At 48.9% G+C, this 27,103-nt stretch overlaps 1 protein-coding gene across 6 annotated transcripts in view; it reads right to left on the minus strand.

Annotated features, from left to right (window-relative positions):
- Window positions 1–27,103, minus strand: part of SUCO (SUN domain containing ossification factor) — a 570,127-nt gene that overhangs the window by 185,479 nt on the left and 357,545 nt on the right. For all 6 annotated transcript variants that reach the window (XR_013594734.1, XM_078642395.1, XM_078642375.1 and 3 more), the window contains one exon: window positions 17,627–17,692. Coding sequence is in view for 5 of the 6 variants with exons in the window: in XM_078642395.1 (XP_078498521.1) it covers window positions 17,627–17,692 (66 nt within the window). In the remaining variant the exon portion in view is untranslated. The remainder of the gene's footprint in view (window positions 1–17,626; window positions 17,693–27,103) is intronic.

A 27,103-nucleotide genomic window follows, 5' to 3' on the forward strand; every position in this document is an offset into this window, starting at 1 on the left:
CAATGAGCGGTCGCCCTTCTTGTGGACGGGGATAATGGTTGCACATTTCCAGATGTCTGGAACCACTGCCCCCTTTGCTAATGCATTTGCTACAAGAAGGATGTATCTCGCCCATCTGGCCACATCGTATTTAAAAATATCAGGGGGGATACCATCTGGGCCTGGCGCCCTCCCGCATTTCGCAGAACTAATGGCAATTACCACTTCACTAAGGGAAAACAGATCATCTGTTGCGTAGACCGGTGTTATTTCATCAGCTGTCACAGACTTATTACTTTCCGCGTACTGGGGCCCAAAGTAGTCAACCCAGGATTCCACTGGTACATTATTGTCGGGTTTTGCTGGGCCCACACCACTACCCCACTTGATAATTTTCCAGAATAACATTGGGTCTTTATTATCAGAGGCTTCTTTTAATTGGGCCCAGTGGTCTTCGTCCCATTTCTTTTTTGCACAATAGATGGCCGCTTTGTACAATTTCCTATTCTTTATCACTGCGGCACGATCCCTGTTCCTTATCGCATGCCCCAAATCTAGGCGTGCTGCTCTACAATGGTTATCGAACCACCTACCCACTTCTTTAGTTTTCTTCCCTTTTCTTTGCTTTATAAAAAAACATGGTCTTAAAGCGGTGAATAACTTATTGTGGATGTCTGTGATAACGTTGTCCCCAGGAGCCACTAGGGCTACTGCTTCAATCGCAGAAATTGCACAATCTACCATATTAGTTATGTATGTCATAGTGACTTCGTTTGCTAACACCTTGGGCCATTTTAGCCTTCGCTCATCGTTACTTAACAAAGGAGTTTCATCATGTGTCTCGTTAGGATTTCTTGAACCTGCATTCCACCACTTATGTGACACACATAGGGGGTTGTGGTCACTTTCAACCCGGGGCCTGATTGCCATGTCAACAACCCCGTTCCACAGCTGGAGACTACACAATATATAGTCAATTCGGCTCCTGTTAATACCATTATCAAAGGTAAAACTGCCCTCCTTATCCCCGGGTGTCCTACCATTGAGGGCTCTTAGACCATATTCCAAACATATTCCATTTAGTAGGAGAATCTCTTTAGTCCATCGCTTCACAGGTTGTAAATTTAAGGAAGGTACTCCCCATAGATTGTCCTCTTCACACTCGATAAGGACATTTGTACAGGTCAAGGGTTCAAAAGTCCTGTTTAGGTCCCCAGCAACTATCTTTAAATTACCCTGTGAATTAACCTCCATAACGTCGGACAACAACTCAATTGTGGATGGATTAACTTCTTTACCACCTCTCACATAGACATTGTATAAATCTATTGGTGCACCATTTACAACAGAGATTCTAAGGACTTGTAAATCACTATTTCCCTGGTCTAGGATTTTTATATCGATATGCAAACCCTGTCTAACCCACACAGTTAGGCCACCCTTTGGCCTCCCTCTTCCCCCTTTTGTGGCAGGTATATAATAATTCAAGTAACCTAAGCAAAATAATGGATCACAAGCCCAGGTTTCTTGAAAACAACAGATGTCAAAACCACTTATAAAATCCACCCAAAGTTGGGAGTCCAACTTGCTAGCCAATCCGGCGACATTCCAAGACAAAAAGGTGCCAATATCTGCATTTGTCCCGTCTCTAGATTTAGCGATTGGAGATTCATGGGACGACATCGATATTCCCGTTAGGTTTGCCAGCCTTTCTGGGTCATCTACTGTGACCACAGCTAAATCATCCGTTACAGGGTGTAAGACATTTGATTTTGATGTTCCTAATCTAGAACCACATTCGTCGGCCACACACCCGGCCTCATTGCTGTTCTCCTTAATGTCTGTAGCAATAATATTACCACAGACATCTCCTAGCCCCTCTACTTCTTTTGTAATTCCACCCACGTCGTTAATACCAGTATGTCAGTAGCCCCACCCTGAGTCCTGCCATCCTACATGGGGATTATTGTGTGTATGTGGGGTATAATTAAAACTGACATGGGGAGGTGGTAAAGAAGTCACTGGCCATTGCGCCATTGGGGGGACTATAGGCTCGTTGAGTAGGCTTGTGGTTACACTTGTTGATCTGGGGTAAAAAAAGGTGAGATCCACGATACCAATACCGCCCTTATTTGTTCCCCATCCTTGCCTTGTTATCCATCCCACCACCCTAGGATCTTGAAAATTAACCACTATACAGTCCCCCCCCAGGGTTTTAGGTGTGTAACCCATCCAGTCTATTCTCCTTACCCCTATTATTAACCCATCAATGTCACCCGGCAGAGGACGATTTTCCTTTAACCAGTGCATGGTCTTATTTTTAAGCATCTGGAAATTTTCTTTCTGCCCTGGGGGTAAAGATGGTACATTGATGAGAACTGCCACATAGGGGAAGGAGTCTGGAGTAAGATTGATCGGGGGTTTTCTATGAGGTGGCTTTTGCAAGGGCGTTGGGATAGGTTTGGGAACTTGGGGAGGAGGTTGGGGGACTGGTTTCTGCACCTGTTTATTATTAGCAAGGGGTGCTGTTGTGGCTTTAACAGCCGACTGGTTAACACTAACCCTATTTCCTACCCCCGTGATGTTGGGAGGTATACATGTATTGGCAATTGTGTTCACGGGAGCTGGTACTTTACCCACTTGTTGGCATGAAGTAACCACAACATTTACAACGGCCGGTTGGTTTTGTGGCCGGGATAATGAGGACTGTACGGGATGTGTTGAGTTGGACTGCGATGATTCGGAACCTGAAGTAGCTGTCTCAGCCCTAACTAAGGGTTTTGCGGTGGCTGTAGCTGGGGGTTTATTTTGTTTGGAAGATATGGGTGAGCCGTTTCTTGGATTTCTACCCTTGTCCTGTGTGTGGGGGTTATTTACAACCTGTGAATTTGAGCTTGTTTCCAACCTACTCGTTTTAATCAGGGATTTAGTAGAATAGAAATTGTCTAAAGTTGCTTGCTCAAAGTGGTTTAACCTATCTATGAGTTTTGCAATTCTATCCTCAATGGGAATGAGTACCAGTCTAAACATTTTTTCCAGTTCTGGCAGCACATTTGCGAAAAGTACATCATTATCATTATCATTACTTGGTGCTTTGGGAACAGAACATGAATTGTCCACTTTGTCTTGGATATCCTGGGAAGTAGGAATAGTTGACGTTACACATCCTGGTCTTTGTACTGGTTCTTTATCTGGATTCCCACTGTTCACAAGCTTATGTAACTTCCTGATTTTTGGTAGTGGTTGGACCATTTTTTTACACTTTTTAACAGAAACTGGACATTTCCTTTTAGCCCCAGTTTTAAAATTAGACGATACAACATGAGAACCCGCATCAGTATGCAATAGTAGGTCAGATATACTACCACTGGTATTATTTAAATCTGCTACGACAGTCTCAGTTGTTTTATCCCCCGAGGCCTCAGAGTCTCTGTTTGTAACCGGGATACTCACTGATGATAGAGGTGTAACCAAAGTGGGATAGACTACATTTGGAAACTTGTCCGTAGAGTTCTTAAGTATTTCAATGGAAAGCCTACGCTCGGCACGCTTCTCTGCCAAAGTTAGTTCTTTTTCTATTGCAAGTGAGCGATTAAAAAAGAATTTATCTAAAGGACCAATGGCCAAGGGGCCAGCCTCTGTGGGAAGAGACATCAAATGGCTGGTTGCAGGACTTGTATTTGCAGCAGTTGCCATAGTGGTAACAAAACAGTACAAGGGAAGCTATGTCACTTACTATGGTAGATGGAATGTCACACTGGCCAGGGGTAGTGGCCCAGCCCGGCCTCCTTCGGCCCCGGACGGCCACAGACGGTCCCGCCCTTGTCCCGGGCTTCTCCCGGTCGCTCCCGGTCGCTCCCGCGCAGCGGCCCCTGAAGGTCCTTTAAAAATGGAGAGGGAGAGATTATGGGCGAGGGGGCGGGGCCAGCAGGGAGAGCAGCCCAGGTGTGGCGAGGGCTCGCAGGGACTCCTGGAAGGTTGAGTCCCTGCTTCCTTACTCGCAGCCCTGCCGTCAGCTCCACAGCCCCGAAGTTACAGCTCCTCCTGGAAAATGCACGCACTGGAAATGCGGCGCTGCGGGACCCGCGAAGCGGGTCCGGCGAGGTCTGTCCCACACCACAAACCCGGTCAGCAGATGAAGAGTCGGTAAGAATTGCAGCAAAATCAGGCAGCAAAAACAATTAAAAGGGTCCCGCACAGACAGGCACCTCGCCTGCTTTTCAGTCCGTGGGCGGGGGGGCGGGGCCAGCAGGGAGAGCAGCCCAGGTGTGGCGAGGGCTCGCAGGGACTCCTGGAAGGTTGAGTCCCTGCTTCCTTACTCGCAGCCCTGCCGTCAGCTCCACAGCCCCGAAGTTACAGCTCCTCCTGGAAAATGCACGCACTGGAAATGCGGCGCTGCGGGACCCGCGAAGCGGGTCCGGCGAGGTCTGTCCCACACCACAAACCCGGTCAGCAGATGAAGAGTCGGTAAGAATTGCAGCAAAATCAGGCAGCAAAAACAATTAAAAGGGTCCCGCACAGACAGGCACCTCGCCTGCTTTTCAGTCCGTGGGCGGGGGGGCGGGGCCAGCAGGGAGAGCAGCCCAGGTGTGGCGAGGGCTCGCAGGGACTCCTGGAAGGTTGAGTCCCTGCTTCCTTACTCGCAGCCCTGCCGTCAGCTCCACAGCCCCGAAGTTACAGCTCCTCCTGGAAAATGCACGCACTGGAAATGCGGCGCTGCGGGACCCGCGAAGCGGGTCCGGCGAGGTCTGTCCCACACCACAAACCCGGTCAGCAGATGAAGAGTCGGTAAGAATTGCAGCAAAATCAGGCAGCAAAAACAATTAAAAGGGTGGTAATGCTTTCCCAGACTGGCAGGAACTGTTGTAATTTGCCCCCGACCGGTGTTATATGGTCCGGGGGCAGCGACAAGGGGTCACTGCTTAGTATTGGCGGAGGATCTGGTGTTGTTATTCCCTCGTCCTCTGCCTTTACTGCTGTTGCCACGGTATCCACCTCTGCTTGTTTTAGTATAGGTGGTTTGCGTGTTCCCTTTGTTGTATTGAGTCTGCTGGGATGCCTGTCCTCTTGAAGCTCCTCTGTTATTGGAGCGACGAAAAGAACCACCTCTGAATTTTTGTGACTGCAAGGCCCCCATAGATTTGGCTGTCTGTCTTTTTTAATTTTTTTTAAGATGGAGTCCACATCAGGACCAAATAAAAAAATCAGGGTTTACAGGCTGATTTAATAAAGTGGTTTGAATCTCTGGTTTGAACCCTGAGATACGCAACCAAGCATGCCTTCTGAGCATGACACTAGTGTTGATGGCTCTGGCTGCAGTGTCAGCTACGTCCAGCGCACATTTAATGGAAGCGTTGGATACTAGTTTCCCTTCCTGTATCAGTGTTTCTGCTCCTTCTTTGTAGGCATCAGGCAAATGTTGTAGCAGTTGCTCCAATGTGTCATAATGTGCCCTATCGTATCTGGCTAATAGGGCCTGTGTGTTGGAAATTCTCCAGATGTTAGCTGCTTGTGCAGCCACCCTCTTCCCAGAAGCTTCTAACACTTTAGACTCTTTGTCTGGAGGAGGATCATCACCAGTAGTTTGGGAGTTGGCACGTTTACGAGCATTGGAGACTACCAAAGAGTCCAATGGCAATTGTCCCTTAATGTATGTAGGGTCCACAGGCGCCGGTCTGTATTTTCTTTCAATTCGGGGGTTAAAAACCCTTGCTCTGGTGGTCTCCTTAAAAATGTCTCCTGCGTGTTTGAGGACACCCTTTAACATTTGCAATGTTTTAACTGATTTCTCTGAAGTGGAGAAAGTGTCAAACAAGAAATCCTCCTCAATTGTGTCAGCATGCATGTCCACATCATGATTATGTGCTGCCCTCTCTATTAGTGCACTAAACGCCGCTGTATCCTCTGTGGGCGAAGTTTTTACAGGATAAGGAGTATCAGGGATAGGTTGGGACTCCCCCTGGTCAGCAGTGTCTGTCCAGGTTTGAGCCTGGTCATCTTGATCATTGTCCGCAGGGTAGATATATTGTTCTTCATAGTCATACCCCAGCTCCTCAGTAGAGCGGGTGGGTGAGTATGCATAAGTGTCTTGGCCATGGTACTGCACACTCTTAAAAAGGACAGGCGATGTGGAAGAGTCACTTTTCTTTTTTAGTGGAATTTTTTAGGATTCCAGTGGATTTTCCGATCTGATTTTTATTTGATAAATAGTAAGTGTACCAGTGTCGGCGTTGATATGGAGCTTTGACTGTTCATCATAGGAGGGCTCCTGATACACAACGCTTGCTTCTTGAGGATGACTCCTCTTTCCAAGTGTCACAGTTTTGGAAGGTTCGATCCCTTTTTTCGGATCTATCACCTTAGGCCGTTCTGTTGGGGGCAGTCAGAATTTTATCGGCGGCTTCGGGCCTGTCGTCGATATGGGACCGACGGACTTTGCTTTGTCGCCGTGCTTTTTACTTTGCGTCGACTTTGGTACTTGCGTCGCAGGTGCGCTCTTTTTTATCGATTCAACTTGCTCCTTCGAGGCGCCTTTAGTTTTTGGCTTGAGGGCTTCGACAAGCTGTTGTTTTTCGACTCGGTGACTCGGTTCGAAGGCCTTTTGAGAGTCGAGTCCTTTGTTTGTGTCGCTGTCAGTCGACGCCGACCTCGTTGGTTCGACGTACTTGGCTTTAGCGATGGACTTTAGCGCACCAATCTTCGGATCGACACCCTTTGCGGTTGACCTTTTAGGGTCGTCGACACTTGTTTTCGACGTCGAGTCAAATGTGTTTGCACTCTTCGAGCCGATGGCTGACTTGAGCAGTTTCGGTTTCGTTTTTTCCTCGATAGCGTTCGGTTTCGTTTTCAGTTGGGGGACCGTTGGCTCGTGTGAGATATTCTTAGCCGGGCCGAGACGCGGGGCTATAGAATGCTTATCATGATCTTGGCTAAGGCCTTTCGGCGATGCCTCGACCGGAGCCTTGGAAAGTTTAAGAGTGTCTTGTTTAGGCCCAGTACCCACTGTTGGGCCTGGTTCATCACTCGAGTAGTCATCGACGGCTCCGATGGGGGACACGTCGTCCCTTACCTCTTCGACGTTTTCATCTTCAACGACGTGCTCTTCGTCGTCTTCGTAGTAGTTGGAGTCGTGCTCCGAACCTGGATCCGACGTTTGTTCTGGATCCTCAGTCTCGACGACCTCATCGTCGTCTAAGATATTCACCGGGTCGGGCGCTGGCTTCGTCATTGTTTGTCTTGCTGCACGTCGGAGCCTAAGCGTCTTCTTCGACCGGAACCGAGCACAAGCTAGACAGTTGTCCTCGTTGTGGTCTGGTGATAAGCACTTGTTGCACACCGGGTGTACATCGATGTGCGGGTATTTTGAGTTACAAAGGGGGCATCGTTTGAACGGGCTCCGTTCCATCGACGATCTGGCCTTTGGTGGCGAAAAGGCACGCGGCGCTCTTCGACGTCCTGCTTCGAAAGAAACTGGAACAAGAACTCGGCACCGATCGAAAGAACAATACCGACGACCCCGAAGGCCTTTAGGCCTTATAGAAAAGTTTCCGAACTGGAGTAAAGAAAAGTACATCCGAACCCAATGGCGGAAAAAAACAATCTGAGGATGGAGAGGATGCCCATGCGTACTGTAGTCCAGGGGAGGAGCCATCTATCTCGTGATACTTCGAAGACTCTTCCAGGACAACAATGTGCAATCATCCGGACCCAACACTAGGCGGCAATCTATGCATAAGATGTGAATTCAGCAGCCCACATGCCTCTAACCCTCATCTCCTGGTGTTTTACTGGTTGGAAAAGACTAAATAGCAGCCTTAACTTTCGAAAGTGCAATCTCTGATGTTAATAGCTTTTTGCTGTGGTTCAAATAATTTAGCAAGCACCACATTCGACGAATTTTTTTAATCTAAAGAATAGTCCCAGAGTAGGTTATAGAAAACCCCAAAATAGAAGCAAAAAATATCTAGGATGTAAGATTTCAAATATAATCGAGGTTTTTGTGGTAGTAGACATATTTGGATTTGTTGCCCCTCAAACTAGACTTAAAAGGTATTGATATCAAATATGGGGTTAATTTTGGATGGAAGACTCCAACTGTGTAAGAGAATAATGATTCCAGGAGAGGAAGAAGAGGTCTAATTTTCAGGAGAATGGATCTTGAAGTCCTACACAGAACATTTAGAATGGTGAGACTGATGTCTTGGGCAGTCCTTAAAATGCAGTCAAAGAGTGGTACATGATCCAGTCTTGGACCGCCATGAGTTAACCCTCATTGGGTTGGAACGCACAGTTAATACTTGTAGAGGCGAGACAGCTGCTGGTGTCAATGGAGTAGGTGATGCAGCAGGTGGCAACTGGGGATGCTGACACTCTAGGCGCAAATTGTCATCAAGATGGCTGGTGCCTTACAAAGGGAGTATCAGGGATCTCCGCCATTGGCATTAGTTCCCTGGTTAGAGAGTAGGCATTCAATATTTCAAATTAAAGGTAGCTAGAATCTTTCTAGACCTGAGCGAACAAACAGTCCGTAGATAGGAATAATGATGTGGACAATGCGGACTGTTTCAACAACTAGTGGAGTCTCAATTTTGGTGAATGCCTAAAAGCAGAACACCTGCATGCTTTTTAACATCAATGGTGTATCCGTTCAAGGACAGGTATGATGTAGTATGTTCAACTCTACCTGCTTTCAGAGACCCCAACATCAACTGGGAGCAGCCACGTTTTCTTGGTGAAGCTTTTTTCTGGATCTCCCCTGGGGAATCCTCAGAGATGGTAGAAGAAGCCTCTTTTCTCACTATTCAGTATTTACAACTATCAATGAAGGTAAAGAGCAGAAGTAAGATGATTCTATTCCACTGCTGAAAAACTGCAGTAAAACCCCATGTTCATCTCTTCTTTGGGTTGGTTTTAAAATGATCTCCAGAAAATAGGAGCTATTTACTCTTACTCTTAGTAACAAACTGAAGAGACTGTTGATATGGGAAAACAGGAGGCAGGGTGAGTCAGACATTTGGTTTGATGTCATTTGAAAAGGAAGGATTGATGAAGCTCTTAGGAGGAAGGATTAGTGAAAGCTACTATTTCTTCTCTGGGCAAAAAAGTGTGTGTTCTAATAGCTGTTGTTGTTAAGCCACAGAAGCCTATGCAACAAGAAAGCCCTATAGTTACATAAGGTTACAGTTGGTACTTAAATTGGCTTCAGTGCAGGATGGAGGTAAATCACAACTGGGGACCTCCTTTTGCACATTCTTAAGTTACTCACCAGGTAACTAAGCTCTTTCCCAACGAATGACAGGTTGATTATTTTCTCCTGAGAGAGGTAATACATCTTCTGTTAGGCCTGTTATTGCACAGTAGACCATATAATATAATTCCAAAACTGGGCAGCAGTGTCAATGGGCCCAGTATCAAACTAAGCAGATTACGGTGGACCGATTAATAACATTTGGACAGGTTGTAATGCCACCTGTTCATCTTAAAGATGGTGAACATGCAAAAATTCAAAAAAGGTAAGCATCTCTGCATATTATTGCTACAACCAGATACAGTTATGACCACACAAACGGACTGCTTATGGAGGAAATAATTCAGGTATGTTTTTTTTTGACAATGCAGTTAAGCAATCTGATTTAATTGCCAACTTTCAGAGTCTTGTATCAGGAAATGAGTGGCCACAAATATTGTCAATCCTCTTTTTGGTCACGTGACGCAACACTGGACTATCAAAGTAGTCTGAAACGGTCATTCAAGTCAGTCTCAGACCACACCTTAACCAAAGAGAAGGAAGTTCTACCCTGCCCGCACACTAATCCGACCAATATCCTGATTCTCTTCCCTAATCTGACACGTTGAGCGATCGCACAGCCCCGAATATTGATTGCGGCATGGATTAAGCCAAGCCTGGGTAGTGCTGCACCCCAGTAGAGACTACAAGCATGGGTAGCACGTAATGGAGTTCCTGAGAAAGCCAACATCGCGGCTGGGGGCTGAGGGCCCAAGCTACAGGAGAGACAGCCCAACCCTGCAATTGGATGAACAGGAGCAGACACTGAACTCACCGATCTGGAGAGTAAGTGGAGGCCAGAGGGCACGAGTAGAACCAAGGGAGAGCAAGCCCGGAGTCCTGGAGGGGTGCCTTGGGTGGGGGAGAAGGTGCTGGGTCTCTGGCAGACCTCCAAGAGCAGCAGGGCAGCACCTGCGGCTTGTGACTGGAGCCTCTCTCCCAGATGCCAGAGACACCTACCGCCAAGTGAGGCAATCTGTGGAGCGGCCGCAGAGCCCGGGGACAGCTGCTGAGACCAGTGGTATGAGGTGGAGACAGCGGTGGTACAGCGATGACCGAGGGCCTGTTACCGGAAAGAGAGGGCGGCGGCTGGGACTGCTCACCTCGTACCCATGGCGCACAAGCATCAGGAGAACGACTAGACCTGGGGAAGCATGCCCTCTGAGGTGTGCAGCTGGGTGATCACTGTGGGGCGGGGGCGACCCGCTAAGGAGGAAACAGAAGAAAGGGGTGTCCCCCCACCCTCCCTCGGCCTGGAAGGCACCGGCACCCTGAGTCGGGCACCCTGAGGTGCCATCCTAAACTGAGTGAACGCCCGGGTAGCAGGTGAGGGGGCTACAGCGGGCAGGGGGGGGGCTTGAAGATAGTGGAGAGACAGAGTCTGATCCCGAAATTGGCCACACACACGGGGAAAACAGCCCGGAGCTGGAGAGAACTAGCACGACTCTACGCGAGCAGTGTCCGCGACTGCGCGACTCATAATGGCCCCTCCCCACTCTTCCAGTGCATAACAGGCCCGGAAATAACGACCTGGCTAGCCCCTCCCCCTAATAAAACAAAGAGCGGCTGCATGGAGGCCCAGTAATATGGCAAATGCAGAGCTACAGCCCTCGCTGAACCAGTTGTTGTCCACCAGAACTCCTCACTCCCGGATACAAGACATTTAGTATAGAGAGGACACACCCCATACATCAGCATCTTCATGAAGGCACTTACCCTGCCACGGGCCGACTGAAAGGAGGGTGACGTGGTTTAGTGGGGGAGAGGAACGCACCCACCTGCGTGATAGCGACTAGCAGACAGACTGTAACTCATGGTATCCCACCCCACAAACATGGTCAAAGAAAAAGACCCCAAGCCACAACGCCAGGGTAAAGCGGATAAATTCACGAAAACAGTCGCCCCACTGGCAGATCAAGGGCCAGAAAAAGCGATGCTCCTGCAGGCCATACATGACTCCATGGAAGCCTTGGAGGGAAGATAGAGGAGGTCTGTGCAAAAGCTTAATTACTACGCCACGACTTATGCCAAGTATCACAGGGTGACACAAGAAGAAAATAGGATTTCCGAGGTGGAAGATGGGACTTACACTATGTGGAAAGAAGTCTATGAACTGCGTGTCACAATGAAAGAGGTGGCATGGAGAGTGGATGATGCAGAGAATCGTGAAATGAGAAATAACTTACGATTTGTTGGCTTCCCGGAGGAGATGGAGGGCTCTGATACGTGGACATTTCTGAAAAAATGGATACACGATTCCTTCTTGGCTGCCCACTTTTCATCCTGCTTTGTGAAAGAACTGGTGCATAGGGCCCTCAGCGCCAAGCCACAGGTGAGAGCCTTACCCCATCCCCTCATTGCCCGGTTCCTTAACTACCAGGACAGAGACTTCATTTTGAGAGAGGCAAGAACGTTTGGGGAACTGCGACGCGCATGCCAAAATGATATTCCCCGACTACTCTAGGGAGGTGCAACAACAAAGGCTCACATTTGACTCCGTGAAAACTAAGCATAGAGCAATGAACATTTAATACATGCTGTTATTTCCTGCCAAGCTTAAAGTCATCTTTGAGAACAAAACCCTCTTCTTCCAAACCCCAGAGTAGGCATGGACATGGGTAGAGGAACGGCCACAGCCGCGAGCGGACAGGAAAAGCAGAAACTAATCCACCAAAGACTGCCAGTAGAACTCAAGACCTAACTCATGGCGGATTGAGAAAAGACGCAGGGGAATACCAACACTTACAAAACGATGGAAATCTACGTCTACATAACCAGGGAGGTCCGCCCTCCGTCCAGGGATATCTGCAGACATTGAAAAAAATGCCCGCAATGCCTGTCAAAGGAAACCACAGACCCACGTTGAACGGGCACGGTTGAGTCCAACAGTGCCCATTCTACAGACTCAGATCCCGACCACCCACTCCTAACATCTATCATGAATATGGAACACTACACCCACACCATCGGGCTGAGAGGCAGACCCAGAAATGAGGAAAGGAAAACCTGATTGGGCAGAGCCTGACAGAAGAAGTAAAATAAGCTGTCTTTTTCAACAGTACGGACCCTAGTTTACTTAACTTCAGTGAATTAGTTGATTTGAACTTGTTTTGCTTCCTCCCTCACAGGTGTTGCTGTTGTGATAAAAGGGGGGGGGGATGCAGGGTACATAGAGAGGAAGGGTGGGCAACAGACCTCTAAAACCCCCTGCAACACAGTTGTCATGTTGATTTATAGGTGTAAGTGCGTGGAAGGAGAGGGAGAGTGGGAAGGGAAGGGGAGGAAATTGGAATAGAGGACAATTGCATAGAACATAGGAGAAGCGCATAGCTGGGCACATAGACACAGAACAATCCCTGAGAACGGGACTATCACAGACCGTGCTGAAGAGAAACCTACAATATCCAAATGAGTGGAGGGATGGCACTTGAGAGAGGCACTTATTCCATATTCTCCTGGAAAGTTAATGGAGTGGGATGCAAGATTAAACGTCGCCTAGCCACTGCCCACAAACGAAGGTTGAAGCCAGACATAAAACTCCCCCAGTAGACGCACCAGAGTGGCACTCGCTGTGGTTTCCTGGGCATGGGGGCATATAATTTCTTACTTAGCACATGCGGGAATCAAGTCAGGCTCCCGGGATGTGGCAATTTTAGTCAGGAAATCCCCTCCTTTTAGAGTAGACCGCACCTGGATAGACCTAGATAGGACCTATGTGGTGGTCAAAAGAATGTGGGATAGACAAGACATGACCTTGATCAGTGTCTATGCCCCACTCGTCTACAGGCACAAACACTAGACAAATTAATGGAAATACTGCTGTAAGTCAGGTCATGAAAGCACACAATAGGAGGGGACTTCAACAATGTGGTAGACCCTACACTTGACCGTTCCACCCCAAGTACGCTCTCAGACCAAGACACACAGCTGAAACACTTCATCAATACTATGGGGCTATCAGACTCGGGGCGACGAAACTGCCAGCAATCCCGAGCATACTCATACTACTGAGGAGCACACAAAGTCTTCTTGTGGTTGGACTACATCCTCGCGCCTGCTAGAGAGGTGGAACAGATAGAAAAGGTAGAATATTCTGCCAGAGGTCTCACAGATCACTCCCAGCTATGGCTCACCCTGGGAAAGAAATCAAACAAATCAGGGCTGCAATGGAAATTTAACTTATTGAAACTCCGGGACAAAAAGTGGCACACAAAAGCAGGGTAGACACAGAGATCTACTTCAAAGAAAACACAGGCTCAGTCTTGTCAGCTGTCTTACCCTTGGAGACCTTTAAAACGGTCCTTCGAGACTGAGCACAAAACATAATAGCATATAAGCAAAGATGAGAAACTAGGGAGATAGAAGATATGGAGGCTCGCCTCCTCCAGTTGGAGAGCCAGACTGGGGTACCGGCTGACACATCTCAGGTGCGTGTTGTTGCAATCCTCCGTGAAGAATATCAGGTGCTGGCACAACCAGAGGCTAGGGCCGAGACCCAAGCCACACACAAATGACTTTACAATGCCAGGGATAAAGCGGAGACTGGTGGCATGGTTGAGCAGGAGGGAAGCATAGGCACGATGAGTAACATCCATAGAATCAGATGAAAGCCATGCATGCTCCACCCCCAGATAAATAGCAAGTTAATGTGTCTGTTACTATACAGCCTTTTACATGGCACGCTGGTTGGAAGCTCGCCAAATAGAACACTATCTAGTAGAAATTTCTATCCAGACATTAAACGCAGACACGATACAGTTGCTAAAGGAAGACATTACACTTGGAGCTAAAGAGCCATAAGCAACCTAAAGGCCGGGAAAACTCTGTGTCCCAATGGCATACCAGCAGATTTTTTCAAATGGAACAAGGATGTAGTAAGTCAATTTATTCTTAGAGGCAAAGGCAATGGGTGCGCTCCCTCACAACCTCAGGAACGCCTTGATTGTAGTAATACATAAGCCGGCAGGCCACAGACTGCATGCAGCTCCTATCACCCAATCTCCCTTCTAAACATTGAAACAAAGATTCTGGCACAGTTCTGGCAGACAGACTGGTACAGGTTGTTGCCGCTCTTATTCACTGTGACCAGCTTGGCTTCATGCCCAAAAGGTTGATTCAACTAAATCTCCGTCACCTGAACAACTGGTCAGAAGCCACAAAGATACGCCCCATTTGATATGAAAAAGCGTTCAATGCCGTCCATTGGCTTTTCTTGAAGCAGGTACCAAGGTATGGATTTGGAACCAAATAACGGCCTTGGATCTACCTACTCTATAACAATCTAGTTGCCCATGTGAGAGTAAATTGCAAAATCCATACTAATAATATAAAGAGAGAGACCAAACCTTTGAGGCGAGTAAGCTCCGGAACCACTGCGCCAACTGGAACACTGCATACAGCATTGGAAAGGTGAGGCAAAGCAGATGGACATAGGCTATACACCAGCGCAACATATACTTTGGAAGGGACAAAGCACGTTGTGGGACAAAGTAGTCAGTTGGAAGTAGCACCAGCTCGGAGGTGGGCGTGTGCGTACGTTTGGAGCGTGAGAATAGCGTTCCATCGCGTTGGAAATGTGTGGCGGCTGAGTACGCCGTGGAGCGTGAGAATAGCGTTCTATCGAGTGGAAATGTGTGGCGGCTTGAGTACGCTGTCGGATGACGTTGACACGGCGTGTGGCGTCTCAGTGCACCACGCCGTGTTGTTTAGTACACGCCGTGAAGTGCGTGAAGAGGCCAAACAGAAGACACCCGGGCACGATAAGCACGGCAGGATGGCTGTGCCAGCATTTGCAGACTGTGAGGCCAGAACTTCAGAGCAGGTACACACGCATCGGCGCCTTAATCTGCGGATGCAGAGCCCGGGCACGATGTGCACGGCAGGACGGCAAAAGGCACATATCGCTGGGGCGCTTTCGAATTGCAGACATTTCTGTCATACCCGGACAACGTCGGGACGGGCCGCTAGTATTGTATAAGTTCCCCGATTCTGAGAAGCAAGAGGAGGCAGGGTTGCCCACTATCTCAGTTACTGTTTGCCCTGGTGCTAGAACCTCTGGCGTGCATTATACGTACACACCCCGGAATCACTGGCTTCCGGGAGAGCGAAGGGACAGCTGAGGATGAATGGATATCCCTATACCCGGACATCTTATTTTATGTTATGAACCTGGGGCTACCCTCTCCTGTCTATTTGATGTATTTGAGAAATATGGGGCACAGGTGGGATATAAGATAAACAGGGACAAATCAAGTGCATTCCTGGCCACCCACACTATTGACCAATCTGATATTCCCATGAGACCGAGAATAGCTACAGACGGCTTTAAATACTTAGGAATATAGATCACCAACAATAGGGATCTGAGACTTGATCGTTATATTCAAAGGGTCAAAGTGGAGTTCCATGGCGATGTGGAAAGATGGAAATCACCAACGCTCCTGGGTAAAGCCGAATTATACACAATGATAACGCTACCAACTGCTTATACATGTTGTAGAACCCATACCACACACTGCCAGAAGAGGTTTTCCCCAAGTCAGAAGGGATAGTCTGCACTTTGCTTTAGAATGGGAATTCATACATCGCAAAGGAGTCAATATAATGGAGGAATTCCTCTTGCCGACATCAAAGCCTACTAATGGGCAGCACATTTAATCGTTATCAACAACTGGGATCACATACCAAGCAATCAACCTACATACACATTAGAACGTACCCAATTTAACCCCTATTCCCACACGCATTACTTATAGGGGGGAAGATATGAGGAATCTGCTCCCGGCAACACAGGTGACAAAGGTGACCATTGCCGTATGGAGAGGATCGGAGAAAGGTAAGAAATGGGACAACCCCTTTGTGGGTGGGAACATGATTGAAAGAATGTGCTAAATTGCAAGGCTTTAAGAACTGGGATATGTTATGGATCTTAAAACTGGGAGTTATAATGGGAGGGGGGGCCTTATCTCATTTGGCTTCCTGCAGAGACACTACGAATTAACGGCAAAGCAATACTACAAATACCTACAGGTAACACACACTTGGAAGGCGCACCCCTCAAATGTAGACTGCTCATGGAGGAAATTAGAGAAAGGGCAATTTCATGGACACACAAGACACTGAACAACCATAAACCAGACACCTTAGTGAGGTTGAGGGCAAGGTGGGAAGTGGATCTGGGGACCCTAGACTACCTGGATTGGGAGGCGGCACTGCAGCACACTAGAGTAGTGGCTATTAAATTGATCCTCCGCCTCATACAATTCAAAATCCTGTATAGAGTATACTAAGATAGGGCTTGCTTACACTGCTTCAGCAGGGTGGCACCACCTGAATGCCTCTGAAGCAAACAGAGAGGGGGGCCTACCTACACACACTATGGGGAGTGCCCAGACATTTACGCGTATAGGGTCACCCTGACCCCGGTACTTAGTAAAATCCTAAAAGTGGCGATACCAATGGACCCCTAATACCTATTACTGGGAATCCCCAAAGAGATAAATATCACTAGGGCCAAACTGCTCTTTGCACATCTGGTACTAGTAGTGGCCAAACAAGATTTGGCAAAATACTTGGGGGCACCAGAACCTCCCACACTACAAGAGTGGAAAAAGGGGATGGATCTCTACATGGCAGGCGAGAAGGTGACATGCAAGACAGGGAAATTTGACAAGATACTGGGCCCTTGGAAGCAGTCCTATGGGTTTACACACGAGTGGGAAACACCCAAATCACTGTAAGCGCGGGAAAGCCGAGAGACCTAGAAGATGCCCAGCTGCGGGAGGGACGTTAGCCATGACTGTAGTAGCTACCTTGCCAACTCCATTTATGTAAATGAAAAGATACAATGATCATCACCGCCTTCGTGTGCCGTAATTTAGGTTATCAATGTATGTCAAATTGAAATGTTGAATGAGAAAATACAATAAAAATATATTTTTTTTAAATAAAAACAAAATGAAATGTCAGGATGATTGGAATAATGATATGGTAACTGTCACAAGATCACTAAATGTAATTACTACATGTTGTCACTGGACACCCGTATCCCTGCTCACAAAAGATAAGAAAACCTCAGATAAATGAGGATCAGTTCACATAATAAATGCAAAACCTAAGTAAGGAACAATCAAGCCTTCAAAATCACCTAGTATGCTTAATAATTTACTATGACTATTAAACTTGCTTTATTTGTCAGTTGAGAAAAAACTGAACTGTGGTAAGGAGAACATTGATTAGCTTGACAAAGGGCAAAATTAGGGGAGAGGAAATAATACTCACTTGGCCAATTGTTTGTTAGCTTAATTTTACACCTGGTTTTAAAAGAAGGGCATGAGCAGCAGGGAAATATCACATACTTACTTTTTGCAGATCCCAGAAAGTTCTTTGACGCTTTATCTTCTCTTGTATTGTAATCCAAAGGATAATCTAATCAAAGTTAGAAAGGAAAGCTTTAAGTATTAATAATATGCAAGTGATTCTAATGCTAAACATAGCTTCCTAGTTTGGCAGTCCTGCATTGAGACCTAATTCATAAGAAAATAAAGCATGTAACTGAAATCACAAATAGTAACATTAAGTTTGAAGAACACCACCAATAGAACAAGTGATGAGTTGTTCACTAGACTGAGCCACACAAACAGTTAGGGCCAAATGTACAAAGATTCAACTTTTCTTTAGTAACTGTCTCTTTCTCTAGACATAGGTCATGCACTTCTAGAGGTAAGAGACACTTACTCAAAGATAAAATGGTCTACAAATCAGGCTATTAACCTTCATACACCCATGCAACCTTCACATGAATTATTAATTTTCCGAATTCAAGTCACTTCTATAATGCATTATTACAGGATCAGAACTGCAGATATTTGACAGGAAGTATACAGAGCAGCATACAACTAGACAGCATTAGTGTCTCTACTGATAATCTAATATACTCAATACATGGAATACTTGTTGATGTTCTCAGCTAGTGCTGCAGTCACAGAGACAAGCGAGGGGACATTCACATGGCAATTTATTGATGAAATTGATGGCAACCAAAGCTCTAGTCAGTGACTTTTTTTCTATAGATATGAAGTTAATAATGTTTATACAAAGCTCTGTGCTAATGCCTCTATATAAGAGACAATTACATGTGGCATGTTTGCTACTAGCAAAACCTACTTCGATTTGCAATTTCAGAAAGTGTCATTTGTACTACCAGTATGGCTTGCAGGCCCTCCCTGTTGAGTATACGGACAAATGTCACTTTCTGAAATTGCCATTTGTCCGTATATTCAATGGGGGGCCCGCAAGCTATACTCTTAGTACTTTTAAATTTCACATGCAGATTAAGGGCCGACCAGGCGCTCAGTTTCATTTTAGGCTGCCTATAAAAGACCCTTGTGCCCAGTCTGCCTGGTAGGCTTAGGTTCTTGAGCTGTCCTCATGACCACTCTTCGAGACAGCTGGGCCATATGATGTCTTTCTGAAGATCAGGTAGTTTCCTCCTGAGTAGCACGGTTCATCTTCTTGCAAACAGGAATGTCTATCTTCTTTGCTAGCTCCATCCACTGTGTCTGCAGAGACCAGTTTTAGTGGACTCTTGAATCACTAGTATTAGACTGCTTCCAATTATCTGAGGTAACAGGCACAATTGAGTAAACCTGGTGTGGGACGGTGGGGAGGAGAAAGTTTGTCAAATTGGCTGGGAGAGGTGGCCAACAGTCAAGTTTTGCTCAGGTAAGAGAAAGAAACAAGGTAACACTTGCCTGTAACTATGTAACTGCAGTTCTCAAGCACTGGTAGGTTTCCTAAATTCACAGGTGATAATCATTCTCCATCCTCAAGTGGGAAGTGCATACTTTTAAAAATAGCACTGTATGGCTAACATGCAGACTAGGTGTAAACAATGCTACTTTAGGAGCACAACCACCTCCTTTGAAAAGGCCAACATTTTGAACAAGAGATAATGGTGCACCATTCCTCAGATTTTGAATTGTTAAAAGTTGTGAATCATTAGTGAGCATCTGACTAGGAGGACGGGTGGGCTACCCGGGAATCTATGTACACTTAAATATAATCAGAGGAAAGTAAATGGTATTTCTCAAGCATTTTATCTTTGATTCCCATGCTAGGATCAGAATAGCAAGAAATATGGTATACATGGCTGAATACCTCATGCTTTTGGAACATGACAAGCACTGCCAGTCTCACTGTTTGTTCTCTCCTTGCCTCAGCATGCAGCAAATAGTGCTGAATGAATGTGTGATCATTCTCCCAGACAGCCTCTCTCCATATCTCTAAAAATGGTACCCACCGATAGAGGGCTGGTGAGGTAGTCACTGTCCTAGGTGAATTCATTATGAAAGTGCCTGGAAGAGACAATCTGCCTTCAGATTTCAGAAGGTGAGGGAGAGGGAGAGCCCTTGGGCATCCAAACACAACCATAAGCTTGTCCTGTCAAAATAAAATTTGAGGCACCGGCGGACATCCAGAGAATGTAATCCTCTGCCTGCTACATCTGTGGAATTCACAGAGAACGAGTCCTGGAGGTGGAAATCTACAGACACCGTTTGGAATAAAATCTGGGTTGATTGACAGCGAAATCCTACCCTTCAGGAACTGCAGGAAGGGTCTGCTATTGGTGAAGGCTTGTAACTTGCTAAAACTCCTTTTGGAGTTCAGTGTTAGGAGAAGTGCCAATTTCCAAGAAACAGTTAATATAAGAACTGCGTAACGGTCCAAAGAGACACTTTCAAAAGCTGAACTAGAACTGGAGGGAGCAAACTTTTTACAAGATATTAATGTGCAAGCCTGAATTCTCTAGTGACGATCAGCCTTCTGGAAACATACTGTGCCATCTGAAACCCCAATATTAGAACGATTCATCCATAATCATTACAAATGGGTTTGCGGATGGAAGTGAACACCCACCACTATGGCCTCCTTTGGGTCCACCAAGGCAACGCTAGTTTCATTCGGGGTACAATGCACAAGTTACTTAGCTTCAGTAACGATATATCTGTAAGAAACAGTAGTTGGTGTTAGATTACTTACCTTAGAATATCCCCAGGCGTCAGACTGGATCCGGAAAGTTTTGCATAGCAGTACCCCTGCGCATCGGTAGGCGTCGTCTGCGGCTCTGTGTCGGTCGTCTGCGTCGTTGGCGCCGGGATGACGTCGCCAGAGTACTTAAGACGCCGCCCTCGCGCGCTGACGTCAGTTCTTATACACAGCTTTTCCGCGCCAGGAACGCAGAGCCATGATAAAACCCGAAACTGGTGCCATAAAACTAGGGCCCTCAAAGGGATGTACCTTACCCTAGATATCGGTTCGCAGAACGGGGAGGATGGGTGGGGCGGTAAGGAATCTAACGCACAAGTTGCTACTTGTGTAACGATATATCTGTAAGAGACATTAGTTAGTGATAGATTCCTTACCTTAGAATATCCCCAGGCGTCAGATTGGATCCGGAAAATTTTGCGTAGCAATACCCCTGCGCGCCGGCAGGCGCGTCCACGGACCCGCGTCCGTCGTCGGCATCGTTAGCGCCGGAATGACGTCGTCTGAGTACTTAGATGCCGCCCTCGCGCGCTGACGTCAGTTCTGATACACAGCTTTTCCGCGCCCGATACGCAGAGCATGATAGAACCAACACTGGTGCCATGAAACTAGGGCCCTGAAAGGGGATGACCTTAACCCTAGATATCGGTTCGCAGAACGGGGAGGATGGGTGAGTCGGTAAGGAATCTATCACTAACTAATGTCTCTTACAGATATATCGTTACACAAGTAGTAACTTGTGCATCCGAAAGAGACACGTTAGTGATAGATTCCTTACCTTAGAATAGATACCCCAGCAATACCAACCCCGGTGGTGGGTCTGTGAACCAATAATCACACCAGAAAGTCCTGGAGGACGAACGGCCAACGAAGCCATCCCTCCGGACTTGGCTGTCCAGGCAGTAGTGTCTCGCAAACTTGTGCAGCGAGGCCCACGTAGCTGCCTGACAAATGTCCTGCAAGGGCACACCTCGGCCCAGGGCAGTCGCAGCCGCCGTAGCCCGAGTGGAATGAGCCCTCAGCCCAACAGGGGGTTCCTTCGTAGCCAAGGAGTAACACGCCTGGATGCACAAGATGATCCACCGAGAGATGGTCCGCTTGTGCACCGCCCGTCCCTTCTTAGCACCCACGTAACCAACAAAGAGCTGGTCATCCACCCGGAACTGGCGTGTGCGGTCCATATAGTAAGAGAGCGCACGTTTTGGGTCCAGACGGTGGAGCCTCTCTTCCTCTTTTGAGGGATGCGGAGGCGGAAAGAAGGTGGGCAAGGTAATGGGCAAGGTAATGGACTGCCCGATGTGGAAGGCTGGGACTTCTTTGGGCAGGAAAGAGGGACGCGTTCTCAAGCCAGCTTCGTCCGGATGGACAGAGAGGAAAGGAGGTTGAGAAGATAAAGCCTGGAGCTCACTCAGTCTCCTGGCAGAGGTGATGGCAACAAGGAATGCAGTCTTAAGAGTTAGAAGACGAAGAGGGCAATTGTGAAGTGGCTCGAAAGGAACGCACATCAAATAAGTCAGAACAAAGTTCAAGTCCCACTGAGGCATCACGAAAGGAACAGGAGGAAACTTGCGAGTGATGCCCTTCAAGAATCTATTTACAACAGGGGACTTGAAAAGAGAAGGCTGATCAGGAAGCCTTAAGAAGGCTGAGATGGCAGAGAGGTAGCCTTTGATAGTGCCCAGAGCAGAGCCCTGCGGGGCAAGAGAAAGAAGAAAGAAGAGAACCTCAGAAAGGGGGGCAGAAAGGGGATCCACAGCCTTTGCTGTGCACCATGCCACAAATTTGTTCCACCTGCAGGCGTATACTGATTTTGTGGAGGGACGCCTGGCTGCCAGAATCACATCACAGACTTCAGGAGGCAAGTCAAATGGCCTAAACTGTCGCCGCTCAATCTCCACGCATGTAGGTGGAGACTGGACAGGTTCGGGTGGAGGACCGTCCCCTGCTGCTGTGACAGAAGGCCCTCCTGAAGAGGCAGACGAATCGGGGGATCGACTACATGCTGAGTAGCTCGGGATACCAATATCTTCGTGCCCAGTCAGGAGCCACAAGGAAGACTTGGGCCCGGTCGCGCCTGATCTTCTTCAGCACTCTGGGCAGAAGTGGTATAGGCGGAAAGGCGTACAACAGACCACAGCTCTACTTGTGACGAAAAGCGTCTCCGAGCGAGTGCCGCCTTGGAAATTCCAAGGCGCAGAAGTGATGACATTGAGCGTTCTCTTCGGTGACGAATAGATCTAACCAAGGCTCTCCCAACTGCTCAAACAGACCTTGCACCACGTCCGAGTTCAGACGCCATTCGTGATCAATCATGTACCGGCGGCTGAGTTCGTCCGCCCTGGCGTTCAGGGAACCTGCCAGGTGTTGAACCACCAGGGTCACGCCCTGATTTTCTAGCCACTGCCAGAGGCGCAGAGCCTCCTGGCATAGGGTCCACGACCCCAACCCGCCCTGTTTGTTGCAGTACCACATGGTGGTGGTGATGTCTGTGAACACCTGCACTACACTTCCCCGGACAGAGGGAAGGAATGCCTTCAGTGCAAGTCGGATCGTCCACAGCTCAAGAAGGTTGATATGGAGCCGAGACTCCGCCAGAGACCAGAGGCCTCTGATCTCCGCCTCTCCCATGTGGCCCCCCCAGCCCAGGAGGGACGCATCAGTCACTACTACGTGCTCCAGTTGGGGTAGGGAGGGGGATCTGCCGCTGACCCAATCGCGGTCCGTGAGCCACCACTGCAACTGTCTCGCAGTGCCCTCGGAGATCAGGACGTGGTCGGACAGGTTGTCCCGATGCTGGGCCCACAAACTTGAGGTCCTACTGCAGAGCCCGCATCCGCCATCTGGCGTGATGCACCAGAAGGAGGCAGGAGGCCATGAGCCCCAGGAGCCGCAGCACCAACCTGACCGAGACTCGGGATAAAGGCTGAAAGATCGGAATCAGAGCCTGAATATCCCGAACACGCTGTTCGGGAGAATAGACCCGTAACTGCGCCGAATCCAGAACCGCTCCGATGAAGAGGAGCTTCTGAGAGGGACACAGGTGTGACTTCGGCATATTGATGGAGAACCCCAGCAGGTGCAGGAGGTCGGCCGTAGTCTGGAAGTGGCTGACGACTGTTTGGGGCGAGCCCGCCTTCAACAACCAGTCGTCGAGGTAGGGGAAGACTGACACCCCTAACCTGCGCAGATGAGCTGCGACCACCGCCATCACTTTCGTGAACACCCGAGGGACGCTGGTAAGGCCGAAGGGGAGCACAGTAAACTGAAAGTGCTCGCGGCCTACCGTGAACCGCAGGTAACGCCGGCAGGACGGGGATGTGAAAATATGTGTCCTGCAAGTCCAACGCTACCACCCAGTCTTCTGGGTCTAGGGCAGCTAAGATCTGAGCCAAAGTCAGCTTCATGAACTTATCCTTCCGGAGAAAGCTGTTGACGTTCCGCAGGTCCAAGATAGGGCGTATGCCCCCTTTGCCCTTCTTGGGAACCAGAAAGTAGTGGGAGTAACAACCACACCCTACTTCTGGCCCAGTAACGCGCTCGATGGCCCCCTTGGCCAAGAGGGCCGTAACTTCTTGCTGAAATTGCAAGTGATCCCCCGACCCGCGGTGGTACTGCGGTGGCATGGCTGGAGGGGTCTCTTCGAAGGGGATGGAGTAGCCCCTTCGGACGATTCGCAGCACCCACCTGTCCGATGTGATGGTGAGCCATTGCAGGAGGTGATGGCAAACCCTGCCCCCCACTGGCGTCAAATGGGCCTTAAAGCTCGGACTTAGAAGGCTTGGAGGAGGATGTTGCAGGGGTGGATGTGGACTGGCCTCGCGTTTCTGTCCCCTGGCACCGCCACGGCGGTTCTCACGTCCGCCGCCGCGCTGGATGTTAGTTTGCAGCCCGTGGCTGGCAGGACGTGAGGGGGCGCCCCTTCCTTGGCCACGAAAGGAGCGAAAGGCAGAGGTTCGCTGGCGGTAGCCCTGGAGTCCTTGAAACGCTCACGGTCTGCCTTGTCGCCAAAGAGGCGACGGCCATCAACCGGCATGTCCATGAGGGAATTCTGAACATCAGCCGAAAAGTTGGCGGACCTCAGCCAGGCGTGGCGGTGAACCGCCACCGTCGTGGAAATCGCCCTGCCTAGCGAGTCCGTGGTATCCAGCCCACATCAGATAGAGTACCGTGCTGCATCCCGCCTTCCTTAAGGGCTTGAGCGAGTTTGACCCGGGCCTCCTCCGGGCAATCTGGCACATCCGCGACCGTGTCCCACAGAGAGTGGGTATAACGGCCCAAAAGGCAAGCGGTGTTGACCAACCGCAACCCCAAACTAAGTGAGGAGCACAGTTTCTTACCGAACTGCTCATATCTTTTGGATTCCCGATCAGGTGGAGCAGTCGGGAATGCGGTCTGGGAGTTAGAGGCCTGGATAACCAGGCTCTCAGGGGTGGGGTGGGTGGACAGGAAGCCAAGGTCGCCCGGGGCCGGGCGGTGGTGCCTGGCCACATTCCGATCTACAGGGGGACCTGTAGCGGGTCTGGACCAAGTGCCCAACAGAACCTCAGTCAGGGCCTCATAAAAACGGCAGAAAAGGCTCCGAAGAGCTTGCCTGCGGTTTAAGGACCTCGGTGAGGAGGTTAGTCCTCACGGCCGTGACGGGGAACTCAAGAGCCAAGGCCTTGGCCGCCCTCGTCAGCACCACGCTGTAAGCAGCCCCCTCCTCCGTAGCCACGGTAGGAGGGGAGACAAAGCCAGTGTCCAAACCACTGGCCTCCCCTAGATCCACTGCCCAGTCCTCATACGACTGGCACTCTCGTGCCAGAGGGTCCTCAGACCCCTCCCAATCCTCCTTGTCTCCCATCTCCTGATAGTCAGGTGCAAAGGATGGGGCCGGATCATAGAAGAATTGCTCTTCTCTAGGCGTCGAATGTGGCGTCGAGCGATGCCGGTCCGACGCCGGATCCGGACCGAGGGAGGGACCGGGGACGACGACGTCCGGGGAGACACCCTGGGGGTCGGCGCCGGCAGAGGGGTCGTAAGGTCGACCTGCGGCGTCAGGACCAGCGGGTATGGAGCTGCCTGCGGCTCCGGCAGAGCCGCGTGGGCGTAGTCGCCCAAACCCCCGGCCGCATCGTGCGAGCTTCGGGGGGAGTTGGAAGAGCGATATCGTCTCTTCGACTTCTTGTGCCTCTTACCTGAGGACTTGGAGCCCAACGAATGGTGTCGACTCGCCGAGCTGCGATGACTGTGGCCCCACGACCGGTCCTTCGACCTCCTCCTCGACCTGGACGGTGAACGGCGCGGGGCCAACTGCCGGAGCTCGAGGCGCTTACGGGACCGCGCCCGCCTAGCCTTCGACGTCAAGGCCCAGCAGTCGGGGCAAGACTTGTCGTCGTGCTCGGCCCCAAGGCAATACAGGCACAGACGGTGGGGGTCAGTAACCGACATCAGGCAGTTACAGTCAGCACAGGGCTTGAACCCGGGCAACCCTACCGGCACCGAGAGTCTACCAACTCGAAAAAAGACCCAAAAAGGATCGGAAAAGTTAGTCAAAAAGTGACTAAGAAGTACTGCTTTTTCCGTATCTGCGCTTGCTGGCGCAGTAAAAAGAAGAACTGACGTCAGCGTGCGAGGGCGGCGTCTAAGTACTCTGGCGACGTCATCCCGGCGCCGATGACCGACGCGGAGCCGTAGACGACGCCTACAGACGCGCAGGGGTACTGCTACGCAAAACTTTCCGGATCCAGTCTGACGCCTGAGGATATTCTAAGGTAAGGAATCTAACACTAACCGGTTCCTTTCAGATGATTATCCCGCTTTTTAAGATGCCAAATACCTAAAGCCTCTTTTGTCCAGTTCCCATTGAAAAGGCTGCTTTCTGAGATACAAAATGGGATGACTGTAATAAAATATTATATCATTCACGGGAGTAACTGGAAGAAGTTCACTAAAATAGAAGACTTTTTTTCTCAACTAAAAAGGGGGAAGAAAATGGTTGTGCTATAACGTGGTGTTGTAGGGTGTGCTCCTCTGACAGAAAACGACTCCTTGGTTTAGTGCCAGAATGGATACAGGACCTGAAATCGGTATGAGCAATGAACTGTCCTCAGTCACGTAAGTCCTTGCTTGTGAGACAGCTGTAGTCAGGCTTCCATGGATGCCAAGGTGAAGCCAATGGATATAACTGTTATGAGCCAATCGTCGAAGCAGGAGAATACCTGGCGAGGTGGTTTGCACAGAAAAGCTGCCAGAGGCGCTATTCATTTCATAAAATTTCTCAGGAGCACTTCAGGGCAAAGACCAATACTTAGAACTGATAATGGCAGTCAGCCACCCTAAAACGTAGACAATTACAAAGCTTGGGAGTAGTTGTGAATACATAAATATGCATCTTGCTAGTATATGAATGTCAAATTCATCTTCTGAGAGAAGGAGACATCCGCAAGTTGATCATGCAAAAGGAATAGTCCTTCAGATATAGTAGTTCAAATGCAGCACATGCAGAGATGGATGAAAATTGTCTTTTTTTATTTAGAATGGATCATCTGAACTAACGTCCCTAGTATCACTGGTATTTGAGAAATGGCTCAGCAGCCCCCTTCTGCAACAGGGAAAGGATCTCCACCTGAAGTAGGTGGTGTTTGTGTGTCTTGCCTTATGGGACTGAAGTAGTCATGCCAGCAACAAGTCAGTGTTGTCTTCTATGGTATCCGCCGATTTGCACGGACTTCCTTTACATTGTGGCAGTTGCTTGATAAGAGTTTGTAATAATTAAATAGATAGATATGGCCAGGGGGTCAACCCAGCGCA

The sequence above is a fragment of the Lissotriton helveticus genome, chromosome 1_1 (assembly GCF_964261635.1).
Source record: "Lissotriton helveticus chromosome 1_1, aLisHel1.1, whole genome shotgun sequence".
Classification (NCBI taxonomy): Eukaryota; Metazoa; Chordata; class Amphibia; order Caudata; family Salamandridae; genus Lissotriton; species Lissotriton helveticus.